The following is a 19,317-nucleotide window of genomic DNA, read 5'->3' on the forward strand; positions in this document are numbered from 1 at the left end:
TCTATCTATCTATCTATCTATATCTATATCTAGTACATATAAATCCAAACTTACTTTGACACCAACAGAGAAATTCGCTGACGTTCGGAATAACGCCATGACACCAACGACCGAGTACGAGTGTTATGGCGACTTGACCTTGATCGATGCGACCATTGTACACTGAATCCATGTAAACGACATGCTAGGGGGTTGTTGTTGCTGCATTTGTGACCGTCCAGAAAAAAACTAAAATGCTCGTAGAACTAAATTTACGTCTGGCTCTGGACACGAGGCATGTGGTTGTGTGTCACTGAAGGTTTGCGACGTAATTGCCAATTTTCAACTGGTGTGACAAACCGAGGAAGAATTTAGTGCGAAAACAATGTTTTATTTCACCAATTATCAGGTGTTTTCTGGGCTTCGAACTCTCAATGGTGCATTTCGGCGAAGCATGAATGCGAATGCATTGCAATCAAACGGAGCATGCACCGAGACATTGAAATGAAGGATAGTTGTTTGAGTGGCTTCGAGGGCTTGTAAGTTTACGAACACCATTCGTGGAAGCGAGCATAATCCTGAAGCATAATGATAAGAAGATATCTACCCATATGGACCTAAATGCAATATGTCGCCGTTAAGATACACCACGAAGCGCAGAATGAACAGCACACCGTCGCATACGCAATTCGGATCGGTGCTGCGACATTTACTCTGGGCGATGACACCGTTTCAATCAGCAAAGCAGAAACTACTCAAGCAACTAACAGAAACAGAAATAATCACTTTTCTGTCACTAACAGCATCTAGTCATAGTCAGCCACCATCTAACTGTAAAATGTCTGAAGCTGTACAAACCTTGTTGAATTAAGCAAACATTTCCGTATGTTAGGGCCCCTATACCACGCTGTTTTGGCGCTGGACACGGTTGTGACTGTAGACTTGTGAAGACAGAGAGTAAGAATCCGACCTGCCTGAAAAGGCTGATAGTGGCTGTGCGTGAATGACCTAAACACATGTGATCCGACCACTAGGCTGATATGTGACTGTGCGTGAATGACCTAAACACATGTGATCCGACCACTAGGCTGATAGGTGACAGGACATGACAGTAGCTATAAGAGGTGGCAAGCACAGAATACGCCAGAGTAAATCGGCTCAGCTATGGTTACGAGTCAGGAGCCAGACGACCACAGCCCTGCTCTTGCGCAGATAATCGCTTGATGTGTGGCGCGACTCGAGGGCACGGTTTCATTTGTTTGTGGGCCATGATGCGGTTGACTCGCTTCGCTGTCTCTCACTTGATCTCAGGCGTGAGGACATGGAGAAGCGTAGGTCATGGTATGACCGGGGATCAGTTCGGACCGCCTGGGATGCAGGATGATGCACGGCAGAAAGGCGACCTATCCGTTGGTGTACAACGCTTCGTGAGAGACCAGGATACGGCCCGTTCTCTTCCGGCGTGGCGTACGCCAGGCCTTATCAGCTCCTGATGGCGGGATTTTCTAGACGGATGGAGATCCCGCCATCGACGATTATAGGAATGACCACAAGGGACGGGGTCGTCGGACAGGTCGGTCAGGCCGCGTCCGCAGAGCGCGCCGGCCGTGAAGACCGTGAGGCGTGAACACAGGCCACACCAGGCGCTCGCTCTCTGGAGGTGAGCCCGCCGGCCCGCCTCTCTGCGGTCCGCCTCCCTGCGGTCCGTCTCTCTGCTGTCCGCCTCTCTGCGGTCCGCCTCTCTGCGGTCCGTCTCTCTGCGGTCCACCTCTCTGCGGTCCGCCTCCCTGCGGTCCGTCTCTCTGCGTTCCGCCTCTCTGCGGTCCGCCTCTCTGCGGTCTGTCTCTCTGCGTTCCGCCTCTCTGCAGTCCGCCTCTCTGCGGTCTGTCTCTCTGCGTTTCGCCTCTCTGCGGTCCGCCTCTCTGCGGTCTGTCTCTCTGCGTTTCGCCTCTCTGCGGTCCGCCTTTCTGCGGTCTGTCTCTCTGTCGTCCGCTGGGGCCCCGCACAGACCACGCCGGGTGTCCGTTGTGCCCAGCCGTGCCCCCCCCCCCCCCCCCACCCCCACGCCGTGTTGACAGCTGCGACTTTGACGAATCTGGCCCGGATGTCACACCGGCTGGCATCAGCCATGCTGGCCATGCTTGCCGGTCGGGGCGGCCGCTACACGGGAGGCCGCTTTCTGGGATACGTTTCGTGACACTTGGCCAGGTGTTATCGACGGGTGCTAAGCCGTGAACCCAGCACTCGCGGCGGCGGTCAGAACGCTTTTCTTGAAGCGTCTTGAATGCGTAGCGAAACCCCAACCGGAAAAGGCATTCGGCGAGCAGCGTTGCAAGGCGGGACGTTTGCTGATTCAGACTTACAAGGCAGGCGTGCGATGATTAAAATCATGAACCTCGGTGAACATGTTGCGTTTCAACTGTGCCGCTGTGGTTCGGAAGCCCATCAGTTTAGCCGCGAGGCTCTGGCACGGCACCTGCGTACGCCGTGCCAGCATTTGGCTAAAGTTTTAATGAACGCTATCGCCATCACTTTCTGGTGTTTTTATGATCCAGTACTGCCACAACACAGAGTTTGGCGTAAACGCTGGCGTACACGCATAGATGCTCAACGGGATATGGTTCGTCCCGATAGTCCAGTTGGTTAGAGCGCATGCCTTCCGACCCCCCACCCGTGGCGTGGTGTGCTCGAGTCATTTTTAAGCGCTTGTTGTTTGTCCTTGCCACCTATTGCCTGCGGCCGTTGGCAGCGTCCGCAGTAAAGCTCAGGGCCGCGTTCCCCATTATTAGCATCTGTCCACAAGTTGCAACTTATGACGTCAGAGGTAAGTGCGTCACAACAGCTCTTACGGCTTGGAGATAAGTCGCTTATGTACAACGTAGTCACTTAAGTCGCCATAAGTAGCAAATTAAGTACTTCGCCAATGAGGAACGCGGCCCAGGCAATGCCAGAGCGCAGGACGGACATTGCGGACACCAAGCATTGTGGCACGTTAAAAGTTCGTCAGCAGTTTCTGCCGATGACCTGGAATGTCACGATTGGATGGTACGGGCCGTGACTCACACCACAAATGTGTCCGGAAGAAAGTCGAGTGGAAAACAAAATGGCAAGTCGATTCTGAAAATGCCGACCTAAAAAGTTTATGGACTGAAGGCTGGCAGGGATTAAAGTCGACGAGTATAAGTGAAAATGGAAAGGTCAAAAGATAAAAGCTTCAAAGGGACGAAAGCCGGCAGAAAGTCCACAAGAAGCTGGTGAGTGCCTTTCACAACACAGTCATTATCTTGAGCACTGACGATCTCAATCATCAATACAATGTTTGCATTGTACTGATCGAGTTACATTGTATTTTCAATAGATTGACAAGGTCAATGTTTACTCTATTGCGCCGTTGGTTCGTGCCTTCTGGTATGTTGAAGGTCGTGACTTGGCATGGAATCTCTGAAGTCATAATACCGAACAGCTGCTGAACAGAGGTGCAGCTTCCTGCTTAGCTGGACCCCCCCCCCCTCAAACTTTAGGAAAAAAGAGGGACGAAACCGAAGAGAGCTCCATTTGTCGACGTTTTACGCAAAGGCTAAGTCATTTACCCTGCTTTGCGCCATCCCTCCCCCCTTTCCCAACTGATATGACACCACACCCCTGGCCGAATAACCAGGAGCTTAAGGCATTCCTCGCTGATATCAAGCACCATAGTGTTGTCTGGAACGGGTATTTACCATGCGGGTGATTTTAGGGTTTCATAGTGCAGACGCGGATTCACTGCCAACACAGTCGTACAACAGACACCGTCTGCTGTCATGCGGCCGCCCTGCCTGCTTCACTCCCCTCCCTCTCCCTAGCACAAAACGCAGCAGGGGTGAAAGAAGTGTTTTTTTTTCTGTTAGCGACGAAATTTGGAACCGTTCAATTGTCACATAGAGCCCAATCTTTCAGAAGCCGTTGCAATATATCTTAAAAGTTTGCGCCATCGGGTGGAAAGGATCGGGGCTCACACAACAACACTGCTTAGCGTGAGCTCTGGTCCCAGAAATCCATCCATGTAAAGGGTTCGGATCAAATCTTTGAGAAAGAAATGCGATACTCCACAAAAAACGAAGCCAAATTCGATGCAATGCGGCATAATAATCAAGCATTTTCGCTTCGAGAATTCATTTGACTTAAGTATCATTTCCTGGCCATCAAACACTGAACGATGGTTGAGACTATGCTAATGAAATTAGATAAAGGTATACTTAACATAACCAGCCCAGAGACGCGTGGTGTCAGATTCAGTTGGGGTAGGGGTGCCTCCTAGCTAGGGATGTAGTCTCCGGTTTAGTTCATAATCGCAAAATAAGTCATGTTTATTCATAAAGTTTAAATCACAATTTTTAGGGTTTAGACCCCAAGCTTAATTTTGAGAAACTACATCCCTGCTCCCAATTCTGGAAAAGGTGTGCATCGAATTTGGGGGAAAATTGTTTTGGGGGAAAAATTGTGAATCCTGGAGTCAGTCTGTGCCGTTTAATCGGAGGCTGTTCGTATACTGTTTGATATGTGACGTGAATCTCGGCCGAAAAATATGCAAAAAACACTTATCTGTGGGGCGTTATAAAAACACTGTGCCACCCCTGATCTGTAGTGGCGGCACTGATACAGCATGGTTTGTAGTATAGTTCTGTCACCTGCTAAAAACTATCCTGATTAAAGCTACTATGTTTGGCGGTGCCTCGCGGCTCAACTTGCTCATGCAGCGAAACGTTAACGTTTCCACATGTGCACTTAACTTGTGTTCTACACTCGCTAGCGCTGCAAGTGTTAGCGAATGCAAACCAATACTAAGCCCTGAGTTTCGTCTAGCTGGGATTGTCTGTTGTGGTATGGTCTGGTCTGTTGTAATTCGTTTCCATTCTCGCAATTTTGTCACCAATTTGCTCGCAAAAGTGCTCGCTCTTTTCATCGATCGTGTCCGGTAAATCAGAAGTTTGTTTCACCCCTGAAGACCGGAACCGTACGCCGCTGAGCAGCCGACGAGAGCCAGATGATGGTGGAAATAGGTGAACCTTTATTTGGGCGCCGTGTCTAGACCCTCGGGTAGCAGCTCTCCACGAGGGCCACCTCGAAATTTGTCTAGTCCCTTCCTGCCACATCCGAAAGCATCATGCTCCGTCTAGTCTCGGCTGATGTCGGCTTGTTCCCTCCGGCTCCGCCCGGTTTTGTCTCCTTTTCCTGGTTCCGACGGGCCCCATCTGGTCCCGTCGGATCCCGTTCGACTCCTTTCGAGCATGTCCGGTGACGTGTTATGCTGTCTGATCGCGTCCAGTCGTGCGTGGTCCCGTCTGCTGTCGTCCGATTCAGTCCGGTCCTGTCTCATCTGATCCATCGGTCTCGTCCGGTTCCGTCCGACCCGGTCCCATCTCGTCCGTTCTCCCAGATCCCTCCTGGTGCGATCTGGTCCTTTACTGTCGGCCCATACCGTCCTATACTATACTACGGTCCTATACCGTTAGCCGACGTCCCGTCGCATTCACTCCCATATGCCTCTCCCGTGGCCGCCACTTGCCCACCTCTCATACCAGGCGTCAAATCCTGCTGACTTTTCTCCGAGCACCAGTCCTCATGACTTTTTGCGTTATCACTGTCGATGTTCAGTCGTCCAACTTATTTCGTTTCGGCTTTTTCACTGTCGCCTTTTGCCCGTATCGACTTTTAGCATTCGACTTTTTCCGAATGGAATTATAAACCTCTTGACTTTTATCCTGCTCGACGTTTTTGCTCCTGTTTCATTCGACTTTTTGTCCGGGAACCAACAACAAGCATTTCTTGGCATGAGCTGTGATTCCAGAAATCCATCTATTCAAAAGGCTCCGACTAAAAGAAAAAAAAACGTTGCGACAATCCCGCCGCTGACCGTCGCCGAACCGTAGCGGTACTCGGTTCAGCGACCCCGGGAGCAGTGCCACGAACGATCGCAGCCGCCCGACCCGCAGCGGACCAATGAACCTTCGGGGTGACCAAGAAAGGGACCAATGAACGGACCAATGAACGGTCGGGATGATGAATGAACAAACCAATGAACGGTCGGCCCGGGATCCAGCAGCCTCAGCGGCGGCCGCAACGCGCATATGTTGGACACTTGTTCTAAGCTGTTTGGATGCCTCACTTTTATGCCACAGTCACTTTGCCACAGTCACTTTTAACTTTCCCCGGATATCATAAACTTGCGAGAATCAATGACTTTGGGAGCTGTTAAAATTGCATTGGTCCCCCGAAAGTGCGAAGGATCTGTTGACGTCATCACCGCCGGCCGGTTTCAATGACCGCAATCTTCGCCGCGTTACCATGTTCAGAGGGTCCAGATGGGAATGACATGGAGGCACCATGGACACTAAAACAGTCCATCCTTGGACGGATTGTCTAAAGCTGAAGACTTCTCAGATTGTGAAAGGAAGTGATTGTTAAGCCAGGGAATCGCGAATGTCAAGTTCCTGAGATGGCCAGACGCTGATAATTTGTGCCCGCATTGTGACGAAACTCTGCAACCTATGCGCATATTTGCTTTACCACGTTATGTAAAATACTCCAAATGTACATAACAACGAAAATTTCATCTTGCTTCCATACAAACTCAATGAGAGGTTTTGCATTGCGATAGACCTCCCTGCCGGCTGGCGTCCGCGGTTTCAGATTGACCTGAACCTGAAGGATCATCACGCCTGACAGCCTCAAGCTGACAACCTCTTGATTCCACGGGGATCACGCTATCCCCTGACTGTTGTTCGTGAGTCTACCTCAACGGGAGGTAAGATATCGAGGAGGTGCCTGCAGTCGAACGCCGTGTCTCTCACCGCCCTGACCTGGCTGCCATTTTGCTCCCGCCGTATGAACAGATGACACGTTGAATAAGCTGAAAAAAGAAAACCCCGATACCCACCAGGCTGAGGCAAACCATATTAGCCGTGGCTCAAATCCGTCAGTGGGTCAGTAACACTGGACACCGTTCTCTGACATGCATTTCGTGACACTTGCACAGGCATCCCCACCACACAACACGGCGAGAACGCCTCCACAAACCCGCCGCCAGGGCGGCGCGCGGCGCGTTTCGTCGCAGGCGCTGATCGAAGGCGCGGCGCGGAGCCATGCGCGCCTGCGGCGGCCACCACCGTGTGGTGGCCGCCGTCGCCGCCGCCGCCCGGCCGCCACGCGCTCGCCAACGACAAGCGTGCGACGCGATCGCCGCGCCGCACTACCCTCCGGACGACGGTCTGGCGCCGACAGACCCAGCCGGACGCGGGGGCCGGTCCCGACCCGCGGCCGGCGCGCCGCGCACTGCATCCCGCGCACCGGCGGCCGCCCAGGTCCGAGGCTCGGTACCCACACCCCGGCCGGCCGGCGCTAAACGTAGATCTTCTCCTCCTTGCGCTTCTTGTTCATGACCGTGCCGGGCTTGTGCTGGGCGTCCGGGTGGTTGGCCAGGTCGGCCGGGCACTGGCTGATCGGGGAGTTCACCAGCAGCTGCTTCAGGTCGTAGAACACGGCCGAGTCCTCCTGCGTGATGAAGGTCACCGCCACGCCGTTCTTGCCGGCTCGGCCTGCCCGCAAGGTACACCGGAAGGTCACGGTGCGCAAAGGTCACCGTGTACACAGGTCACAGTGTACAGAGGTCACAGTGCACAGAGATCACGGAACATAATGGCATTGGGGGACAGGTGCCATAAGGCACAGATCGCGGTATCGAAAGGACACAACGTACAGCGGTCACGTTCGGAAAGGCCACAACTGATGATTGGGGCTTCAGGGCGCGCCGACGCCCACAAAACGGCCGAGGTTGCTTTGCGCCCAAAATGGCCTCCGTCCCAGAGATCATGGTACTAAAAGTTTACAGTATAGAGGCCACGGTAAAGTGGAGTCACGGTATGAGGGTTACAGCACAAGGTTACGCCATGGGGAGTGCACAGTGTGGAGAGGTCGCACTACACAGCGGGCGCTATTCGTATGGTATCAGATGCTCAATTCCATTTTCAGAATCCCGCAACCTTAGAAAGAGCGCACACTACTCACGAACCACTGCGAACGCACTTTGCCTCATTAGGGATCGACTGAATCGCTCGCCTTCAAAACAATAAGTGACTCGCAAGCAAAATCAACGCCAAACAGAATAACGTTCATGAAAAATATGCCTCCCACAACAGCGGCCAGACGCCACGACGCTTTTTGCCCCCCCCCCCCCCCCCCTATTTCACCCCTCCCGCCCCACGACCACGGACCTGTGCGGCCGATCCTGTGCGTGTACGACTCGATGGTCTTGGTCATGTCGTAGTTGATGACCATGGAGACGTCCTTGATGTCGATACCGCGGCCGGCCACGTCTGTCGCTACCAGGATGTCCTTGCTGCCCGCCTGCGGCGACGAGAGAACTCCAGTGACGCGGGACGGCCTCACAGCGACCGGGACAGCGCCGGGGTACCGCGCCGGCCCGTAGAGACCGACAGCTCGTGTGGCGCGGGGCCGCCGGCCAGCGCTGGTCCGCGGTGGCCAGCCAGCAGGCCTCCCGCACATGGGCAGGGGTTCGGTACAGGGAGCTCTGGACGCCTGTCTGGGTACCAACAGACTGAAATAAACTGCGTATCTTCAGACTGAGGCTGTGGATGCTTTCGGAGCAATTGCTGCCTTCTGTGTACCAACGGACTAACATTAGCTACGCATCTCAAACTGAGGCTATGGATGCTTTCAGAGCAGTTGCTGCCTTCTGCGTATTTTCAGAATGAAACTATAAATACAGGCTATGGATGCTTTCAGGGCAACTGCTGCCTTCTGTGCATCTTCGGGCTGAAGATATAGATACAGTCAGAGTCTTTCTGCCCGCCCTCAGGGGCTTCGACCGACCCTTCCTGCGTGCCTTCTGACTGTTTGGATCCCATTAAGCCGACACTCCTTACGTGTCTTTACTTGAACATCCCCTTATATCCCAACGCTACTCTGCACACGCTGGCAATAATGATTGAGGTTTGAGGCTGTCCTATCGGATATGTACAAATGATGGAAGTTTGGAACCGTCGTCCCCGTACGTCGAGACCGACGTCTCACAGCGGTTGAGAGCGACTGTCGGTCCACCAACGGTAAATGCTGCCGTTGCCTGGACACTGCCGATCGTGCCCTCAGGCTCGCCTGCTTGATCTGAGACCGGCGAGCGTGCCCTCACGCCAGCCAGTGTACAGTGACACTGCCGAGCGCACCTTGACACTGCCGAGTGCATCTCTACACCAGTCAGCGCACCTCGACACTGCCGAGCGCACATTGACACTGCCGAGTGTATCTCTACACCAGTCAGCGTACCACGACACTGCCGAGTGTACTTCCACACCAGCAAGCACACCTTGGCACTGCTGAACGCACATTCACAGCAGCCAGCGTGCCTTGACACTTCCGAGCGTACCTTCACACCAGCCAGTGTATCTCGACACTATTGGGCGTACTTTTGCACCAGCCAGTGTATCTGAATACTGCCGGGCGTGCCTTTACACCAGCCAGCGTACCTTGAGACTGCCGAGAGCGAACTCGCGCTGCTCCTGGCCCTTGCCGCCGTGCAGCGTGGCCGCGTTGTAGCCGAGCTTCTCGAGGCCGCGGGCCAACACATCGGCGCCCTTCTTCTGATTCACGAAGATGATGATTGGCGGGTCGATACCCTGCGGGCGAACGGACAGGTCGCGGGTCAAGCCAGGCGGGGTCAGGTCACGTCAGGTGGAGTCGGGGCAGGTCAGGTCAGGTCTGTTGCGGACGGTTGGCCGGGTGTCAAACGCGGTGCAGACAGTGGCGGGGTCCCAGAAACGAGGCGGCAGCGCAGGGCTTTAAGAAAAGTGATCCACGCGGCCGCCCAGCAAAAGTCACGATGAGCATACGCCACGTAGACATGCATGTCATCATCGCGTGCATTTGCGCAGCTGTCTTCAGCATGCCGATCGCAGCGATCGCAGAACAATTGTCCCCAAAGCGGCCCCCCGACCGATCGAACCCCGCCGCGTGCCCACCGCCGCGGCCGGCCCACCTTCTGCAGGATGGCCATCAGCTTGGTGCGCTTCTGCGACTCGGTGACCAGGTGCACGATCTGCTCGACGCGCTCCGCCGGCTTGCTGCCGCCACCGATGTAGACGACGGCCGGCCGGCGCAGGTAGTTGCTGGAACACGGACACAGCTCGAGATGACCGGGCCGTCGGCGACGACGTCTGCCGGGCGCCGCGCAACGACTCCGTCCCGTGTCAGCTCTCCGTCTTTTCTGACCGCTCCCCGTGGCGGAGTCCGTTCCGTTTGAGCAGGCCCGCGAGCAGAGGCAAGGAAAGAACCTGCGTCTTTCAGGCTGCTCTCTGAGCGCCGATTACTGCGTGTGCGAGCTGCTCAGGCGAAACGTCGGACGCGTGAGGTGACTCCAGAAAAGCACGTGCATGCGACCATAAAGGATGACGTTATCGACACACAAACACGCTATTCTGTCGTTCCTGTCTACCTTTCTTTCCACGCTTCGCCCTGCCTGCATTCATCTGCCTCGCCGCCACCACGTCACCCTCCCTGGCTCCCTGCCTCCCCGACTCACCGCGCCAGCCGCTCCACAGACGGCGGCATGGTGGCCGTGAACATGACCGTCTGCCGGTACTTGTGCTTGGACTTGAAGTTCTCCATCAGGTGGTCCTCGTCCTCGGCCTCGTCCGTATCCGGCTTGGCGTTCGAGACGGGCATGTGGTCCAGGATCTTCTGCACCTGTGGCGCGGCCGATCCGGCGTCAGCTGGACGGCGTGGGGGGGGGGGGGGGGCAGGGACACCGGCCGCACACCACGGCGCAGCCGGGACCGCGAACATGAGCAGGGTGCCAAGATGCCGCAGGAGGTTTCTGGACAGCGGCGTGCCGCTACGGCCACGCCGCCAGCCTCTGGACGTGGGCATGTCACCGCGTGACCAGACCAGACCAGACCCGAAGAGCGTGACCCACACCACGTGACCTCAGCATCACCTGCTGTCACGAGCTGGCTCTTGGCCCAGCGGCGCAACACCTCACCACTCCCACCGTGCCAGTGCCCTCCCTGTCACCGTCGCCGCGCCTCCACCCCGCCCCGCCCGGCCGCCGCCGCCGCCGCCCACTCGCCTCCGGCTCGAAGCCCATGTCGATCATGCGGTCGGCCTCGTCGAGCACGATGTAGACGCAGCGCGAGAGCACCAGGTAGCGGTTCTCCAGCACGTCGATCAGGCGGCCGGGCGTCGCGATGACGATCTCGCAGCCCAGCCGCAGCTTGAAGCCCTGGTCCTCGCGGCTGAGGCCGCCTGCCGACGGCCGGGGCCAAGGTCAGCCACCAGGGTCATGACAGGTCAGCCCGCGGGGTCACGACAGGTCAGCGAGCGGGACCACGCGCAGACATGCAAGCATGCGGCCAGTCTGGCGTGTGTTCAGACATGCGTGCATTCACGGACGTATTCAGACGTGCGCATTCCGGCAGGTATGCAGACGTGTTCATTCACGCGGACCGTCCGACGTAATTCACGTGCGCGCACGTCCAGACCCACGTGCACTTGTACAACTGCTCAGACATACATACACTTACAGAGGCACCGAGACATACACACAAACATTCACACAGACATTCAGACATACATAACGACCGTTCCCAGACATTCACACGCGTGATGCGGCGCAGGTCTGTCCACGTCGGCGCTGTTGCGCAGACACTCAGACAGACAAACAGACACTCAGACACCCAGACACCGGCCGGCCGAGCCAGCGGTGTCGGGGAGACGCCCGACACCGGGCGGCTGGAGCACAGGCGGCCCGCGGACGCGCCAGCGCCCCCTCCCCCCCCCCGCTCCTAGCCATCAGCGGACCTAGCTGCGGAACGGTGCCGAGCCAGTGGTGCGCCATCTAGACGGTGGCGGCGCCTCACAGTGGCCAGCCGGACAGTCAGACGGCGAGGCTGCTGGCATCCCAGCACGTCCGGTGGCGCTCTTATATAAATTCGCGCGTGGGCGACGCGTCAAAAATCCACGTAGTCACCATCCGCATGCATGACAGGCAGCAAACACAGACAGCGGTGCTCCAAGCTATAAAAAACACATCCACACACACACACGCGCACACGCACACGCACGCGCACGCACACACAAGCGCACAGAACTACACCCCGATGCCACGACTCATCGCGCGACGTCACACACCGATGACGTCATACCCGGGTGACGTCACGTACCGATGACGGCGACTGTGCGAATGCCGAGCGGGGAGCCGAACTTGTTGGACTCCTCCTCGATCTGCTGCGCCAGCTCGCGCGTGGGCGCCATGATGATGGCGTACGGGCCCTGGTCGGTAAGGCCAGGCCAGGTCAGAGGTCAGGCCACGTCAGGTCAGGTCAGGTCAGGTAGCAGGCGCACGGTGGCCACGGCGGCCGCATCACACGACAGGGAAAACGGAGCGGATGCGGTGACAATGACGAGTCTCACTGAGCGGCAGCGAACATGTTACTAACGCCGCAACTGAACCATCCCAGCGATGCCAGGCTGCCAACTCGCAGCACACTTACGACGCGTCGGCTCGTGGTCGTGTGCGCACATTGGGACGCCGGAGCAGCACACTCTTGCGGCCCTCTGCGGTCCTCACTCGGAAGCTCGCCGCGGTCCGACCGAGTCCAGCCGGCCGGTCCTCACCTGGTCCTGGTCCTCGATCAGCGTCATCTTGGGCAGACTACGGATCCACACCAGCAGCGGAATGAGGAAGGCCAGCGTCTTGCCCGAGCCGGTCTCCGCCACGCCTGGCGCCAGGTCAGCGGGTCAGGCCAGGTCAGGTCAGGTCAGGCCAGCAGGCGGACCTCACACAGTCGCGCCGAGCGGGTCATCCCCGACATCTCCAGATCGGCTGCGCGCGAGCGGCCCGCCTCGCGGCACGGGTGTGCCTCACGAGACTGCCGCCGGGGAAACGTCGCCGCGGCAACAACGCACACACTAACGCCGTCGACTACGCCTTGACGTGCGGCGGCGCGAGGCGCCGCGCAGCGCGCCACAAGAGGCGGCAGCACCGCGGACACGGCTCCGACATCGCGCCAGCGTGCTGACCTATGATGTCGCGGTTCTGCATGCCGATGGGGATGGCCTGCCGCTGGATGGGCGTCGGCTCCCGATAGCCGGCCTTGTCGACGACCTCCAGAATGTCACGCGGGATGCCGCTCTCCTTCCACTTGCGGATCGGACACGGCACCTTACCGCCCTGCGGGGGAGGGGGGGGGGGGGGGTGACGGTCAGCTCGCGCACGCGGGACGGGACCCGGAGCGGTCGGCTGTGGTCGGAGTATGGAGCATGACGATCAGAGCATGCCGTGACAAGCAAGACATGACGGACATGTCATGGCATACATAACATGGCAGACATGACATATGACAGACATGGCATGGCCATGAGAAGCATAAGGGACATGATAGATGACATGACATGACGGACATAACACGACAAACGTGACATGGCAGACATGACACGGCAGACGTGACACGACTGACATGACACGACAGACCTGGCATGACTGGCATGCCACAGCATGACATAACATGACAGACTTGACATGACATGCTTAACATGACATGACTGACATGACACCACTGACATGACAGACATGACATGTCACGAGCATGACAGTCAGTCAGGCGTCAGACCGTTGGGCGGCGAGCCTCGCGAGTCGTTCTCGGCCGACACACCACACATGACACCATCAGATAGACGGACTCGGCCGCCATCTCAGACAGCCGCCGCGTCAACGGTGAGCGGGTCAGCGCACGAACATAACCCCGCGACAAACACGACACAGCGCTGACCGAGGCCGATTGGTAAAGACGCGACCGCCCTGGCGCGACGGATATCCATATCCCGCCGCAGAGCGCCCGCGATATCAAAGCCGGCAGGCGGTGACTGATCCCGTTCACCGTAGAGAAGCATCACCATGTGAGATGGCGGCGCCGTATAATTTGTGCAGCCCCCCTCCCCTCCCCCTTCCCCTCCTCCGCCCGTCCCGAGACGCCGCCGGCCGCTGGTTGCCGCCGGGGCCGGGGCCGGCACCTTGATGCTGATGTTGTAGTCCTCGCGGAAGATGCGCCAGTCGCGCTCCGTCATGTTCTCCACCTCCTTGTCCGACCAGTGGCGGTCGTCCCAGCGCTGCTTCTCCTCTCGCCGCTTGACCTTCTTCAGCCTGGGGCGCAGGGAACGGCGTCTGAGCCAGCTGGGAGGCACAAAGCCAGCTGGGCGGCACAAGCCAGATGGGAGGCACAGAGCCAGCAGGGTGGCACAGAGCCAGCGGGGAAGCACGGAACCAGCAGGGCGGCAAAGAGCCGGCGGAGAAGCACAGAGCCAGCTGGGCGGCACAAGCTAGCTGGGAGGCACAGAGCCAGCTGGGCGGCACAAGCCAGCTGGGCGGCACAAGCCAGCTGGGAGGCACAGAGCCAGCTGGGAGACACAAGCTAGCTGGGAGGCACACAGCCAGCTGGAAGACACAGAGCCAGCAGGGCGGCAAAGAGCCAGCTGGGTGGCGCAGGGCTAGATGGGTGGTGCAGCATGGCGCATGGAGAGACCATGGAGGTGCAGGGCAACAACGTGACGATGGTGCGCGCAGCTAATGAGAGGTCAGGGACACGAGGCCCTGACGGCCCTGAAGGGACACGAGGTCAGGGACACATGGCCCTGATGTCAGTTTCAGTCGCGTGCGTATGCGTGTAGAAATAACCATCATGCATGCATGCAGAAACAACACCTCAGATAAATGTACAGGTATGTAGCTGACTAGCTGATTTCATGGCGCAGGAATACACGAGGTTTGCGCGTGCAGCTATGTTTCCCACCTCTGCACCTCCTGGTCCTTCTCTGCGGCGGTTCGGCGGTTCTCCATCAGTTCGCCGTAGAACTCGGTCTGTTCCTTCTTCTGCGTCTTGATGTCGATGCCCGCGATATGACCGCGGCCGAACAGCTGGATCTGCAGGCGGCGGCCAATCAGCTGTCAGCGCGCCTCGACCCGCGCCAATCGGCTGAACGGACGGGAAGACAGCAGCCAATCAAATCCCAGGACAGCTCAGCCGATCAAACCCGGCGAATGGGGAATGGGATCAGCCAGAGCCTGCGCGCACGACCGCCGACCACAGATCAGCCAGGGCCTGTGCGCACACCCGTGACTGCAGAAGGAAACTAAAAAAAGCACGCGCAAAAACGGCCCGATGACAGGCAAGCCGCAGAGCTCTGCCCAGGAAGTGCACCACGCCTACGGCCACCGGGCCAGCCACGCCAACAAGCGCGGCGCGAGCAGCGGCCCTGATCCCTCGGCGACACCGCTGTCCTCGACACCGGTGCACCCCCGCGCCTCGCCCGGACGCGCCGCCAGCCTCACCTGGTGGCGCTCCTTGTACAGCTGGTTGTAGTCGGTGGACGTGTCCTCGCCGGCGTCCCAGTCAAACACGAACTTGCGGTCGTTGAGCCGGCGCACGCGCCGCTTTCGCTTCACGAGGCCCAGGTAACGCTCGCGGATTGCCTGCTCCTCGCGCTGTTTGTCCTTGCTCACCTCCCCCTGCGGGTCACGGCCGGTCAGCGGCGGGCGGCGGACGGCGGACGGCGGACGGCGGACGGCGGACGGCGGACGGCGGACGGCGGACGGCGGACGGCGGACGGCCGGCGGCGCGCAACCGATGGCTCGCGTTCGTGCGACAACACTGACGGCCTCGTGTTTGTCTGGCGCCACTGACCCCTGGCGCGTGTTCGTGCGACACCACTGACCGCCTCGTGTTTGTGTGGTGCCACTGACCCCTGGCACGTGTTAGTGCGGCACCACTGACCGCCTCGTGTTTGTGTGGCGCCGCCGACCCTTGGCTCGTGTTCGTGCGACACCACTGACCCCTGGTTCGCGTTCGTGCGACACCACTGAACCCTGGCTCGTGTTTGTAAGACACCACTGACCCCTGGCTCGCGTTTGGGCGACACCACTGACCCCTGGCTCGTGTTCGAGCGACACCACTGACCGCTGGCTCGTGTTCGTGCGACACCACTGACCCCTGGCTCGTGTTCGAGCGACACCACTGACCCCTGGCTCGTGTTTGTGCCGGTCGCCGCGCGGGTCGGGCCGCTGCGGTCGTCGGTAGGTCTCTTGCCGCTGCTGCCGCCGCTGCTGCTCCACACTGCGCTGGCCCTCCGTCTGGAACTGCATCCGCTTCTGGCGCTCCTCATCCTGCAGGCGACGTGTCTCCGCCACCTGGCGGACGCAAAGGCAGGCTGCAGTGCGGGAACAAGCCGCTCATGGACGCCACGGGCTGTTGTGGACGATCGGTCGGGGTGCGCGTCCCAGCGAGTAGGTGATTATCGATATTACTTGCAATCAAACTAACAAACCAAAATACAAGTAGTGCCACATTACGTCCATTATATATGGCAATACACCAGTACACATAGATGTGCATGTACATTACAAGCGCTGGTTTTATGCACATGTTCGCGCTATATGCGCTTCCATCTCTGCAAACAAACACAACGTCGAGGATTACTCCTTCCCTCTCCCTCTCTCAGCATCGCACAGAACACACGCATGGTCTAAAAACCATTCCTGTCAGACGGGCTCCAGATGCACAGCGACCGTCTGCTACGACCGTCTGTTGCCGTCACGGCCGCCGAGGCTGTCCCGAGTGGCTGGCTCCGGCGATCCGGCGGGCCGGCGCCGACCACGCACCTCCTCCTGGCGCTTCCGCAGCGCCTCCGCCGCCCGCTCTTCCTTGGTCAGGAACTTGGGCTTGCTCTTGGCCTCCTCGTCAGCCTTCTTCTTGGCCAGCAGCTCCTCCAGCGAGAGGGGTTCTCGCTTCACGGCCGAGCTGTCGTCCGTGGCCTCGGGCGAGCTGACGACGGGGTGTCGTCGCTGTCAGCTGAGGCCGAACACCCGAACAACAGGGGCGGGGCGAGAGTGGGGCGGGGGTGGCGCGGGGGAGGGGCGGGGGAGGGGCGGTCGACACGGCTGCACGGTGAACGCCAATGGACGGCTCTCTGGGCTTGCGAGCCGGTCGATACTGCGTGTCAGTGGTGCCCGACCATAACATGCCGCTAAGCCTGTTCCAAGCCATTCGCACGTGTGACTCTGGTCTCAAGATTGTACGCGAGAAGGAACGTTGGACACAACACGCGACTGGTGTGCTTCCAATGCCACGGATGCTTTGGATTCTAGCCTTAATAACCGACACAAGCGGGGAAGGATCTTGCCCGTGACGTCGAACGTGCCGGACGCATCCGACTGGCGCACTCACCGCTCCTTACTCCCGCGTGGGGAACGAGAGCGGCGCCGACCGCGTTCCCGGTCTCTGTCCCGGTCCCGGTCCCGGTCCCGGTCTCGATCTCGATCTCGATCCCGGTCCCGGTCCCGGTCTCGGTCCCGATCTCGGTCTCGGTCTCGGTCCCGGTCGCGGTCCTGCTCTCTGCCGCGGTCCCGGCTCCTGTCGAGGTCCTGGTCCTTGCCGCGGTCCCTGTCTCGGTCCCGGTCGCGGTCGCGAAGCGGTTCCTTGTCACGGCGCTCCTTCTGGCCCGGCGAACGGCTCCGGCTCCTGTGGCGGGACAGTCAGTGACATCAGACGAGAGTGACGTCAGACGAGCGTGACGTCATGGCATCTTGCTCACTGGCACTGCAGCTTTCTGGTGTCAAATATTTCAAAAATCAACATAACAGTGCTTCAGATACCATCCATTCAATGAACAGGATGTGCATGAGATGAACAAGCTTGTTCAACAAGCAGCAGAACAAAAACAAGAGAGTGAGCAATGGTTTCCTTTTGACCTAATTTGGTTAAAGCCCTCTGGTCACAGAGATGGCATTTCAGTTATTGGGCAAGGTATGTCTTACACATTCCTGGATTGGAGATGTATGTGCAAGTTAGCTATGATGCAGATTTCTGCATGAGTTAAGCGCATCTCAAACTCACAGCAGCATGCATAAGACACGTCACACAGTGTGTGCATATTCTTCTCCATTTTGATGAATGTGTGACATGCGTCGAAAACCACTCAATGCATGACGTGAGCACACTTGGATTCCTTCATCCTAACACAAGCCAAGGGCTTAGACAAAAATATTTGAATTCAATATTCGAGCGGTTAAAGGCCCCGGACGACTCTAACCGTAGACATCACGCTGACGACAACCGGCGTCGGCTGCTGCACGCCTGGACTTGATCCACTCACGGCGCACCTGATTGACAGCACACGTCATGACATGCACAACACGCCCGCATCAGCCCATCACAGCAGGGTGGCCCCAGTGGGGGGGGGGGGGGGGGGGGGGACAGTTACCTGGGCCGTTTCCGGGGCCTCCCTGTCGCGGTCGCGCAGCCTGTCCCGCTCCCTGTCCCGCTCCCTCTCACGGGGATCACGCACGTCGGACGGCATGGTGCCTCAGCACGTGGTGAGAGCCCACCTGAAATGGTCACATGGGTGACATGGTTAGAATCTGGGGTAATGAGACCACCTGCTCATAATGGCAACCCTGGAATGTCAATGAATGGCCAGTGAATGCAATGCAGATCAGTCATGGCTGACAAAATGTGGTAACAGTGAGTCCCAACATTTAAAAATGGGCACCTTTTCACGGTTCTGAGATAGCCGTGCCTAAGCTGCACAGGCATAGAGGGCTGTAGCTCAGGTTCACACAAGATCCTAGTGATTGCTGAGGATAACATTACACTGCTGCTTATTCCAGGAAAGGTAAGAATGTTGCACATGTATAATTATACGCAGGCAGCTCGTAACACCAAGCATTCAAAAGCTGTGATCATGACATCTGGATCTAAATTTTTACGCATATAGATAGATAATATACCAGACCAGTTGAATAAACAGTATGGAATAGCAGTTGCCCACTTCTATGTATGCAGTTGATTGTAGTATTCCTGGCCAAAAATTCAAAGTTCATATTTTTGTGCTCCAATACTATCAAGTCACCAAATCCAGAGAAAAGCCTTCCAATTAAAATAAATAACAGAGCCTTCATGGCATGCGTAGGGAATTGGAAGCAGGCTTAGCCCAGGTTATACACCGAGCTGCAGTCGATGCACCACTGTTAAAAGGACTGACCAAGCATGGACACAATAATTTCCATATGAATCTATGCACTGGCCTAGAATAAATAAAACAGTGGAAATTGTTGAGTCCTAAGACTCCTAGGAAAATGAAAATTATTGTAATGCACCATAGAATGACAGCTTGCTGAGCCCAGATGACAAGCCTGAAAAATATTAAGTCTGATTCATGGTACTAAATCAAGCTGTTGGCTACACTGGGATATAATAAATCAGACTAGGCTGTGCCAGACATAGGTCACTGGAGGAAAAT

General features: G+C 57.3%; 1 protein-coding gene across 1 annotated transcript; it reads right to left on the bottom strand.

Annotated features, from left to right (window-relative positions):
• Nucleotides 1-7,311: 7,311 nt before the first annotated feature.
• On the bottom strand, nucleotides 7,312-16,797 carry LOC119113715 (putative ATP-dependent RNA helicase DDX23). The gene is given in 16 exon segments (XM_037237976.1): nucleotides 7,312-7,553; nucleotides 8,229-8,361; nucleotides 9,498-9,647; nucleotides 10,007-10,136; nucleotides 10,550-10,713; nucleotides 11,096-11,122; nucleotides 11,125-11,190; nucleotides 11,192-11,271; nucleotides 12,189-12,297; nucleotides 12,643-12,746; nucleotides 13,048-13,198; nucleotides 14,038-14,167; nucleotides 14,814-14,944; nucleotides 15,353-15,529; nucleotides 16,040-16,207; nucleotides 16,679-16,797. Coding segments are annotated over 15 exon segments (1,872 nt in total). The 5' UTR covers nucleotides 16,163-16,207; nucleotides 16,679-16,797; the 3' UTR covers nucleotides 7,312-7,356.
• Between the last annotated feature and the right edge of the window lie 2,520 nt (nucleotides 16,798-19,317).

The sequence above is a fragment of the Pollicipes pollicipes genome, unplaced genomic scaffold (genome assembly GCF_011947565.3).
Source record: "Pollicipes pollicipes isolate AB1234 unplaced genomic scaffold, Ppol_2.1 Scaffold_7262;HRSCAF=8765_pilon_pilon_pilon, whole genome shotgun sequence".
Lineage (NCBI taxonomy): Eukaryota > Metazoa > Arthropoda > Thecostraca > Pollicipedomorpha > Pollicipedidae > Pollicipes > Pollicipes pollicipes.